Source organism: Bactrocera oleae, chromosome 3 (genome assembly GCF_042242935.1).
Source record: "Bactrocera oleae isolate idBacOlea1 chromosome 3, idBacOlea1, whole genome shotgun sequence".
Lineage (NCBI taxonomy): Eukaryota > Metazoa > Arthropoda > Insecta > Diptera > Tephritidae > Bactrocera > Bactrocera oleae.
This window is the reverse complement of record NC_091537.1, coordinates 11650249-11662550: the sequence shown is the minus strand read 5'-3', so window position 1 is coordinate 11662550 and position 12302 is coordinate 11650249. Positions and strand designations below refer to the sequence as shown.

At 33.4% G+C, this 12302-nt stretch overlaps 1 protein-coding gene across 7 annotated transcripts in view; it reads right to left on the bottom strand.

Annotated features, from left to right (window-relative positions):
- The window catches only part of Slob (Slowpoke binding protein), a 70731-nt gene that overhangs the window by 40787 nt on the left and 17642 nt on the right, over nucleotides 1–12302 (bottom strand). For 3 of the 7 annotated variants that reach the window (XM_070107490.1, XM_070107491.1, XM_070107492.1), the window contains exon 1: nucleotides 3722–3746. Coding sequence is in view for 2 of the 7 variants with exons in the window: in XM_036366438.2 (XP_036222331.2) it covers nucleotides 3722–3766 (45 nt within the window). In the remaining 5 variants the exon portion in view is untranslated. Of the gene's footprint in view, nucleotides 1–3721; nucleotides 3799–12302 lie in introns of those variants that run through there. The other 4 variants (XM_036366438.2, XM_036366439.2, XM_070107493.1 and 1 more) reach the window with 2 other exon arrangements.

The following is a 12302-nucleotide window of genomic DNA, read 5'->3' as shown; positions in this document are numbered from 1 at the left end:
AGTAGTCCTTAACCTTGCAGGTGTTTTAAGTTTGTAATTGCATTTTGCAATTACAACTACAAGTAAATGCATTATTATGCTGAATATGTAACACAATTTACTTGGTAATATAATATTATACATGCTTTTTGGCAGTGCCGCTTTAGGGAAGTCACTTTCTATTAAGGGGAACTAACGAGATTGGACATAAAATACCTCAGCTAATTTGTGTTGATTTCAAGGCGCATTACAGATTTGTTAGATATAATGTAAATATAAGTGAAAGTAGTATTGCTCATACGCCACGTTACACACAGGTGCTTCGTTAAGGTTTTGTATAAATAGTTTCATATAAAAAAAGTTGAGCTCGTTAATTTTATATAATTTAGGCTATATTCTACTTGCAAAAAAATGTGAAGATTGCGTTTAGAGAACCACTAAACTTGATCGGGCTACTAAATCTAATAAGAAAGCGGTGCAGAAAGTATAATTTATTTGAAAACTCGGTGCATCTACACAATTCCTTACACCTGAAATATGTTTCTGAGGTTCAGTGGAATGTACAAACCATTTAATCATCGTTACTATTAATTACAATTTCAATTTAATATCAAATAGTGATAGAGAAGATCAGCAGATTATCTTAAATATAAGGTCTAGTAAAAACAAACCATTATTTTTGCATTTTGAAAGTTTTATTTAGCATATTTAGGAGCATCCGATTTAGGTAAAATATGCACTGCACTATATTGTTCGACTGGCCGCTTTGTAGGTACTTTCACAATGCCGGTCTCATAGAAACCCTAGTCCCTACTGAGAAAAAACTGGGACAGTCGATTTTCACAAGCTTCCCTTGAGGTGATATTTGCATCAGTAAAATCATTCGCCATAGTCAGGAATAGGTAGTAATCACTTGATACCAGATTCGAATTAAAAGTTGGCCGTAGGAGAGCAAAGAAAGAAATGAACTATTTAAACCCAACCGCTAACATTACAATTATCGCTAATTAACTGTAAACTACATAAGTCACTCAACGCAGGCTTAATATGCTCTTCTGTGGCACTACTGGCAACGCTTGTCTGCCAAGAACGAATGTAATTACAGCACGCCCCTATTTGATTGTCGTCAATTGTGCACGCTAATGACGCCTTAATATCTCAAGCCCACGGCGCATAGAATCATTTAGACAGCCGCCTGCTGTCATTATATTGCAAATTGATGACAATTTAAGCACGAATTCTGTGCTGGTTAGCATGCAAGAATGCAATTCTTTCAAGCCAAGTGAAAAGTTTTTGGCATGTCACACTCGCAATGAGTTGGCGAAAACTGAAACCACATAACGGGCAAACAACAAATAATTCCAGCAAACAGTAGTTAATGGACAACATTTAGGCAGACTTTGCACATTGCACTGTAGCTGACGTTTTCGGTTATCTTTTGGCATGCATTCGTTTTTCCTACGACTTTTAGATTTTTCAGTTGTATTGGCACGCTGCCAAGGTGTACAAAGTGAGCGTTTAGTTGGCTGTGTGTATTGACTCAACATAACGGCACAACCAGAATACGTTAGAATGCAAACCAAAAATGAACTTTCAAGTGACGATTGATTTTTATTGTTTTACAATTGTATGGAAAATTATGTTTTTTGGCAGTCAACAAATCAGCAGTATCTCGGTGTGGCAACACCATGTATCCGGGTATTGATGTTAACCAAAAATTTACTCCAATGCATACATACAAATGCTTGTGTATATGAAACGAATGTTAACAGTAACATCATCTAAATATTTACATTTGACGGGTAATACATAAATACCTATGTGTATTTGTATTTGTAATTTATTTGTGTTTTGCGTCTAATGCGGACACGAGTTATTGTGCCGGTGCTGCCATTTAAACCGAAAATTGATGATAATAATTTTTTGAGATTAAAATTGACACTTAATTTTAGGAAGAAAGCACATAAAAAAGGTTAACTTCGGTTGCACTGCAGCTATAATACCCTTCACAAATACAAACATTTCTTACAAAAACTTGATTCCGATCAATCAGTTTGTAAGGCAGCTGTATGCTTTAGTGATCCGATAACGGCGGTTTCGACAAATGAGAAGCTTCTTAGAACGAAAAGGACGTGTGCAAAATTTCAGATCGATATCTCAAAAACTGAGTGACTAGTTCACGTATATAGCTACAGGTAGGCGGACGGACAGACAGACAGATATGGCAAAATCGACTCAGCTCATCACGCTGATAATTTTTATACACATTGTATAGGGTCTCTGACGTTTCCTTTTGTGCGTTACAACCATCATGGCAAATTAATATACCCTGTTCAGAGTATAACTGTGTTCTGCAAAAATATGATACTGTAGTATGCTTCGAAAACATATGTAGTTTCTTGCTGAAAATATCAATATAAAACTAATTTTTTCATAAATTTGGCATTTGTGAAAACAATGTTTGGTTTTTATATACTAAAAATGCAATCTTTTACACTCTTATATAAATTTTTCATTCGCTTGCCAAGCGGCAACACTGAAATACCGTCGACAGCTAAGTGGTAATTCAGCCTCATATCCACAAGAACACACACATAACTGTTGCTACAGGAGTGTATTGCGGTTGCGGCCAATATGTGTGCAAATTTACTTGCCTTCTGCACCTAGTCTGTGCAACGGTGGTAATACTTGTGAGCAAATACGCCGTTATTCAGCGTTGTTCATTTAATCTGCCCTTGTATATGTTTATATGTTCGCGCGTTGCATTTGCATGCAAATTGTTTACCCTCACGTATTGTGGTTGTTTATTTGTACATGTTTGCTTTATTTAGTTGTTTGTGTTTCTTATTCATTAGTAAATTCATTGTGCATGCTAATTCGGTATTACCGAATAAATATAAATTCTAAAATAAATTTTGCGCATATAAGATACAAAATATAATAGATATTAATTTTGTTTGGAAACAATTCGAAATTTATTTTTATCTTAGCTGATTTTAATGGATAAGCGTATAAAGTAAGTTTTTGCGTTTTACAACAGAAAGATAAAAATAGATATGTTTTAAAATATATTTATTTTTTTTTAATATATATTAATGCGCAGACCAAGTCATCGTTATGTGATCTATTTGAGAGACCATAATAAAAAAAAATATTAATAATATTTATAATTAACTTCGAAGGGTTTGGCATGACATTTGCTGTCTCGTGACAGGCTCATGAACACACTGAAATTAAGAAATACAACAAATAGTGCGGTTGTCTTTCAAATGGGTAAAATGCTTATAAATTCAGCTTAATTATTCAAGATTTCTTCTCGGTTATGAAGAAAACGCAACTTTAGTCAGTATTTATATTATGTGATTGTTATGCGAAACTCTAGAATGGTTGAAGTCACTTTTGTTATTAGATGTGTTATGATTAACAAAGTTTTCGTGTTTAAAGAAGATATTATAATTTTTGTGAGAGAAATCCCTCGCAAGTTCAACAAAAGACTCGGAAATTTTTATGTTCTAATTAATTTTAATGTAGAAGTGAAGTGCTATCTAAGCTAAATTGAACTATGTTAAATGGTTGGCATTTTTGTCGTTTAAAAATTTCAAAAATTTCCGCGAACTTTATTAAAAATTTTTGAAATTTCAAAAATCTACAAATTTCTATATAAAAATCCTTTCAGAAATTATGACTGTTAGAAAGTATCAAAGAAGTTTAAGTGAGGATATAAGTTACAATTTTTACTTACAATCCAATAGTGTGATTCAGCACGTTCTCTCACATTAACTTTCATTTCACCTTGATCGCCTGTGTCACAGAGTTAATCTAGAAAGATAAAAATAAATATATTATTTATTATTTTTTACTTATTGCCTTTATACTTTTATGTGCGATTAAATAAAAAATAATTTCGCTAGTAGCACGTGCGGGCAGCAGTCTGTTATTTTTGTTTTCAAAACTTACACAATAAACCTGAATGGTTTTATTAATTAATACAATGCTTAATATTATATAAAATAATGAGAAATATACAAATTTGTTATTTTTCTTGCGCGAAATAAACTCTTATAGGACGATACTACTAACTTGTTCTGAAAGGGCAGTCTTAAACAGATATGTTGGTACGGATATGTATGTGCTAGAAATTGATTATTCTGCATCAAATAATCCTTTTGAAAATAAAAAATTACTCAAATTTGAAATTAATAAGTCGACAAGGCGTTTTAATTCTTAATTGTTGTAATAAAATGGTTCCTAATTAAATTTTATTTTACGCTAAAAAGCAAATCGTTCTTTAGGTACACATAAAAGCTTAAAATTAAAGCAAATTAAATTTTTATCTAAAATATTCTACTATAAATTTAAGATATTAAAAACCCCTAAATGCCAAAGTAAAAGCCAAATATTTATAAAATTTTTTTTATATTAAATATGATTTTAGTTTTTATTTATAAGCCATGCTTTTAAAGCACCTATAAAACAGCTCCCTTTACGTTTCACACCCACACAAGGAACATTATGTGCAGGCGTAGCGCCAACGGTAGTCACGAGCAGACGCCCACATGCCTTACAATGTAGCTCAATTTAAAAGAATTGTTTGTAATTGCGGCACAGTTTGTTGCTATCATTTGTCACCCTAACCTGTGGGCACACGCACACGCACTGCTTGATTTCCACTGCAGCAGCAGCCCCTGTGATTATTGGGAAGCAGTCAACTTTTGACATTTTCGCAAAGCCTACACAAAACGCCATTCAGTGATGCCTGTCAAAATGTTATGATTACTTTTAAGTAATAAATATGTCTGCGGCAGAGGCGTTAGTGCTGTTTATCGACGAAGTTTAGGCATATTTGCGTTATTTTCATCTTTCAATGTGACATTTTTGTGTGTTGAGATTCTTGGAAAATTTGCGTGAATTATTTGCGGTTTCTCAAAGTCACCAGTAAAATGGTGTTAAAGCAATAATTTAGAGAAAATTGAGTCTAAGGCGCGTCATTTTTTTTTGATAAGTTGTATGAAATCTTTTCGTTTGCATGACGTTGTACTGGCGCAAATCTTTGATTTAATGGAAAATACTAATAAAGTATGCTAAATATTTTTAATTTATTAGAATATACTTTATAAACTTATCTAAGTATATAATTTGATATATACACATATATCACGCCTTCAAAATCCTAACATAAAATTTATTTTCTGATATTTTTATATAACAAAATAAGCAGTATAGTTTTCTTTTAGTAAGCTTTTTGAGGCTACAATTCTACATAACGTCTATAGTTTTCACAAGGGACCTAAAAAAAGAAAAGATAAATATGTGTTCAACCATCTACCAAGTGTCTTGAATAATACTGACATCAAGAAAGGCTCTTTACAACACAATTCACATACAATGGGCAATGTTGTACATGGCGTATGAGCAACTTTTTAGCAGCTATGACTGAAATGTTCTTTTCTTTTTATTTAAACTTTTGTACAAACAATAAAAATAAATATTAAGTGATGCGAAGGTCAAATGCATGCACATAAGTCTCAAAAAAGAAATCGGAAAGAAAAAATTTGCTTCCAAATTGTTGTGCTTTAATGTGAATACAGATGTTGATATGCTTGAAAATCTATGTAAATGCGTGTATATACGCATATGAGTTTCTAATGTAGCCGCTTCACTGCTTAACGTAATCGTATTAGCATTACTAAAGCTTACAGTGGATCTTCTTTTGAATTCATGCATTTGCGTATGTTACACTACTCAACAAATCTGAAACAAAATTTTGCAACTTATGTGCTAAGAAATCTGTGGGAGTATTAGAGGTGCCCTGATTACGAATTTGAGTTCAAAACTTTTCCATCACCTGCAGTTATTTTTATCATTTAAGTAAATGGTGGTGGTTTGACCCCTACACCCCTTGGCTACAACACAAAAAATACTACGTGTTAGGAAATTTTGACTATCATTTACGGTTTTAGCAACCCAAAATTAGCAAGGAACAGCATCTAAAATCACAGTCGCAAAATAACTGTAAACTGGTGTTATTATATATCTGCTACTCAAATGTAGCAATAAACTCTTCTTATATGTATTTCATCTTTTACAGTATTATTGTTGTTTTTGCTGTTATTAGCAGTCATAATAGTATTATTGCATTGGACGACGCCAAAATCCTCTGACATTGGTGGCGCTACAGCTTCAAGTCACAAACACTCGTTTCTTTGTCGCAATTTGAATTTTTTGTTATGGTTTTGAAGAGTAAGAAAGCTGTCTTAAGCTGGCGTATCAGAAGAATTGCTGTGAAATTTATGTGCGATGTGAAATTTTGATAATTTGTTAGATGACTCGTGACAAATTGTAGTTCCAGCGGCTTTACTACATTTGTGTTTACAGCTGAGCGAACAAAGTTGCGTCAGAATAAATGTTTTGAACTTTCGTATTGAAGTTTTGCAGCTCATGCAATAATTTAATGTATTTTTAAAGTTTTTTGAACACTTAAATATGCATACGTTTGTTTGTTTTGCAGAGCAATGTACCAGTTCGCTGTGCTTGAGTTTTACTCTTAAGTTTTTAGTTTAAAAATTCTTTATCTTTACGTTTTTGTTGCTTAAATGTCGCCATTCACCTCAAAGAATCACAATTTTATTTTGATGGAAAGTTTGGTGAAATTTTCATATTTTAAGTGGTGCCTGAGGATGTGCACTCAAATAAAAAGCACTAAAGAGGAAGCATACATACAAAGCAATCATAAAATAAACCAAAACACAAACAATAATGTAGTATGCAAGTACTGAGTTGACTAGCGGCAAAATTGTGGTTGAAATGTGTGCCAAAGAAAGATGAACAATTTTAATTGCAAAGCAAAAGTTCAGAAAAAAGTAAAACGGAATTTACTATTTTTAGGAAATAAATATATTTAAGCAGCACTTTTACTTTTTTTAATTTACCTTTTTTATTTACCTTTTAACCACTACTACACAATTTCAATTTAGTACGAAATGGAAAAGCTAGGCAGCTGCTTAGTATTGCAAGATTTAAAAATCGTATAATTTAATTAATATTCATTTCTCATTGCATGTAATTCCAGTAAAACGCTTCAACTGCTTTAAGTATCTGCAAATAGCGGAAAACTGAAAACGTTAAAGAAATGAGCACAAAATCAAATATACTCCTAATACCATCACACTTTGAGTTCACTTACATGCTTACAAACTTATGTACTTAAATACTTATTTGTCTAACTTTTGATATGCTTTTACAAAAGTTGAACATCTGCGCGACACAAAAATTGGTATCTCTCAAAGTAAGTTCGTAGATGCGCATATAAAAGGCAAGAAGGCAATCAAGACAGCTGCTATGGCGGCGTTTAGTAATTTTCTTGCCAACACGGTAAAGTATACGCCGGGGTTAATTGTTGGCGCAATAAATCGAAATGCACTCCAGTTGTGGAAAAACTTTCAGTGAATAAAGCCAAAAAAGTGCAATATGCAAAACTTAATAATTATTAAAATCAAAACACATAGACAAACACACGTTTGTGTGTGTATTATATGAAGTAATTTTTAAGGATAAAGCTTCTGTGTAATTTGATGTCGAAAAGTTCAAAGTGAAACTAAAATTAACTTTGCGCTTTCACTTTCAATGGAAAAATTAATAGTCAAAAAATATGTTGGTAATGTATGGGTTGTAGCAGATAATTTCGTATTTCTATTTAAAATTGCTTTACAACTCGGAAAAAATACGAACGAATACCCGTCCCTAAAATATTTTTGCACTAATTTATTGTGGTTAAAGTATGTTAAATAATATCTTGTAAAAATATTGAATTTTTTTGGTCATTTATGACAATAATTACTAAGAGTGACCTTAGCCATGCCAGGCTATAGTGTCATGTTATGCTGTTGGTAACATTGCAGTAAATTTTTTGCATTATTTCTGCAAATTATATTCTGTTACCTGTGGCGGTCGTTTAATTCAGCTCTACACTAACAATTATCGTAAAGCTTTCTCACCTGAAGTGTTCAAACATAACTGCTTACATCCTCTACAACCATAAATTAAAATGTAACTACCGTTATATTTTCCACTTAGAGAATTTTGCTCATTGCTTACACCAACACGAATACAAATATGCATTTATACATAATGTAATAAAAGAACTCGGGGACTTGTACATAAAGGTTAAATATTTAACGTTCCTGCGCTTTATTATTATTTTCACCCATTATTTGTTGGTAGTTGGTGAGAAGCTTAAGGTGCTTGTTTCAAGTGAGATGTGCTTACTTCACGAAAGTGAATGAAAAATGGCATAAGATAATTTGAACAAATTATATATAAGCTTCCACATTATTTCAAGAAAGACTTAGCATATGATGATTCTTCAATATTCCGCATTAGATGCGGCATACAATTTTTAAGAGCGACACACAGTGAGAGTAAAAAAAATTTTGTTGAATATTTTTAACGGGAAAGTTATATTAGGAAACAAACTTGTGCCTTCGGGTTCGGAAATATTTGTGCTGATGCTCAAGAGAAAACCTGTTTCACCTGTATTTAAATTAGTCAAAAATACAGCGTGAGATGAGAAGCTCCTGAGATGCCACCGTAATCTCAAATTTAATTACACTGAAGGGAGATGCTGGAATGCTCGCCTATAATATATGTAGCTACAAAAAGTCAAAGAGCAAATTATTTGCCATACCATCTGATCAAATTTGATGTGGACTGGTCCATATAAACTGTACGCGCATCTAAACTGTACCGAATCTAAAAAAAAAAATTCCGAGACGGTTACAACTTGTTTATATGCCAGTTTTTCTGTATTTGGCAGCTGTTTGCTTACGACGAGGCTTATAACAAGGCTATGAAAAATTGAATTGAGTGTTGGCATGCTTGTATTGGCTCAGGAGCCTATTTTTAACGAGATAATAACGTGTTACTATAAAAAAACGTTAAAATGTACCTTTTTTGATAGTGTGGTTCAAATTGTATAAGATAGTATTATTGAAATTGTGTTGGTGTAGCAAATAAAAGTAATAATAATGCTCATTTACTGTATATATGACCAATGATAATATACTCGCTTAATAATGTTAATAAAATTAATGTAAATATGTATAATACTCGCAAATATTTTTTCTGTAGCCGTAGTTTTAAAGCTGCACCAGGTTTTATTCTTCCTCATGAAGCCTTCAGCCTTAGGCTATGCTATACACATATCTACATGTACATAGGTATGTTTGAATGTATATTTTTGAAAGCGCTACCTCGCCTAACCATGGACGCACACAGCTCACAGGTTTAACAATATTGAACGAGTGAAATCCAATCAATAAAATTGATTGCTTGAAACGAAATGAAACAAAACAGGCGGGGTAGGGGGTAGCCGCAGTAAAAATAAAAGCGAGAATTTCATAGAGGCACGGAAATTGTGTCACAGGTGTATAAAATCAGAGGGAGAAGAGGTTAAGCCTTTACCACTTGTTGTAACTCACGCCCCCACTTCTACAGTTCAGCTCTTTGTGTAGCGCTATGAAATTCCACAGATGAATGTCGCAACGTTGCAGAAATTTTGCAAAATCATTTGCCGTTCAACTGGTGCGATTCGTTACAAATGCAACGTTCTTTTTATTGCCGCCAACTTGGTTGTAGTCGATATTTTAGTTCAAAGGTTTTCGCTTATGTGTATGTATATATATACTCTATACGTTAAGCTGATATGTACACAAGCTAAAAATAGGCTGGTTGGCAAGGGAGTCGATTGCACTAAGTCGAACGAGTTAATGAGTAGGTGCAATAAGGTTATTTTTAATTGGACTAAAGTTGGCTGATGGTGGTTAACAAGAGACAGGTGATTGCATTTCCATTTAAAATGCAGCTGCAGAGCTGATTGATTCTTAGCTGATTATTATAGTGATTTCCATATATTGTGTTGTTGTCGTGTAAGGACGACGGAATAAAAGTGGAGCAAAAGTGACATTAATCACAAAGATAGAAAAGGATGTAAAGTATGTGCTAAAAAATATATTTTTGTCTTAAGGATTTGTTACTGCACACGTTTTTCTCTATTATCCGCACTACGACCAGTTGTCGACGTTTATTGAGAGATTAGATGGTAGAATGGCCAATGAAACACTTTAATTAAGATTTAATTTTTAGATTAATATGCATGGATTATGTGTTTTTTTTTAAGATTTTGGAAATAATAGTACTGGCGTGTCTTATTTTTCTTCTAAAATAGCTTTAATATTATATATACTCATATATTTTCAAAAGATTTATTGGTGAGTAAAGGATCTTGCAGTTGCACAGGAGCGGGTCGTCGACCAGCGCCCGCTAAGCGCACGCGATGTCTATTAGTCCTGGGCTAGAAAGCAAGATACTAATGGAGATCCTACTCGGTCCCATTCCAATGTGAGCGGTGCAAGGGTGCTTTTCTGGCTAGCTCATTGGCTTTGAAGTTGCCAGCGACTGCGCAATGAAGAGGTCCCGGAATGAGTCTAATGCTGAAGTAGCTTTATGCTATTTCTACTGACAGAAACTTCTTGACTAGCTTTAAGTAACAGTTAGCGAGCTCAGCGCTATTACTGCCGCTCTGCTGTCGGAGTGAAGCTGCACTTTGTAGCAGCATCTCAACCACCGCCTTAATAGCAGCCTCTTCTTCCTAAAAAACATCTCAGTGGTCCGGTAGCTAAAGTTAAGATTGGCGAAAAGTTCCTTAGAGAAAACTCTCCCTCCAATCTTTCCTCATAGCTTCGACCCATCCGTGAAAGAACTTACTGCGCCTCTTCTCCAGCGACTTTTCCCCATCCACATATCCCTCGTCGGTATGTGAACAGAGAAACTGCCTCGACGACGCACTGATCCAAGTTTTCCGGAATGCAGTTGAAGGATGAGACAATTTTGGCATATGCTTGTTTGAACCCCTTACTTGTTCAGCTTTATTGAGCTTTAGAGCGCACTTCGCAGCAATGCACCAGCCGGAAACGTCTACGGGTGTAAAATGACATTAAGGGCTATTGTTGGTGTAGTCCTAAGAGCACCAGAGGTGCGCTGTTGTTGAATAATAATCTATGCAAAATTTTGTGAAGATATAGTGTCAAATAAAACAAGTTTTCCATGCAAAAACTTGATTTTGCATCGTTAAGTTTGTTTGGCAGCTATATCCTCTAATGATCGGAAATCAGAGGTTCCGACAAACAAGCAGCTGCTTGGAAAGAAAAGGACATGTACAAAATTTCAGATCGAGATCTCAAAAAATGAGGGACTGGTTCGCCTATATACAGACGGACATGACTAAATTTAGTCAGCTCGTCGCGATCATTTATATTTAATATATAATATATGTCTTAAAGGGTCTCCGAAGATTTCTTCTGGGTTTATACACTTAATGGCAAACTTAATATGTTCTGTTTATGGTATAATTAAAATTTTTTTGGACCAAATTCTAAATTTAACTTCGTGTGATTTACATTTTCAGACAGAGCAGTATTTCTGCATGCAAATTAGATTTGTGTGGATTCCACGAATTGTCAAGTATTTATATATCTACGCAAATGCAATTAGCGCTTGATAAAAAAAAAAATTTAATTATATATAAAAGAGGTCATTAAGTACGGGCGCCAATGAAAACGGTATTTACTTCTCAATACCGTTGATGACATAAGAAGGTGGGGAAATATAAACAATTAATTTTCATTTAATTTTTTTTCATTTCAGACCAAATCCCTGCTGATTTCATTCATTTAAGTACGAAAATAACTAACTATAAATTAATTACTGAACTGAGATGTAGTGCAGAGATATTCAGATATTTTTCAAAATTTTGTTAGTCTATTAAAATATTTTTTTCTTTCTTTTTTTTTTGTAATTGCATGTATTTGTGAGTTTTGTTGCAATGCTGATGCGAATTAATGGTATAAAGTTCCATAATTGATTCTCAATATTTTTTTTTTATATTATTTGACTGCTCAAGTTGTAATAGTCAACTAATTTTTATTGCATTGAAGAATCAATTTCAGTCACGCAATATGCAGTAAAATTAAAGTTTTCATAGCTTGAAATCTCAAATAAATATCACATGGTATTTCCATTTGGTTTCAATAAATTCTTTTGGTTTGGGTAAACAAAGTTTTTTGCAGATTAGTTTACAGAAATAAAATAGTTCGAGCACGCAGCTGCATGCATATTTAGGCCAATAGAGTTTTGGTATTTTATATCTACTACATATACAGATACCATAGTATATGACATATACATAATATATAGTTAGACAAGGATATGTATGTATCGTCACCTAAAATGCAAAATAACATAACATCAATTTTCAGCAGTTCAGTGGA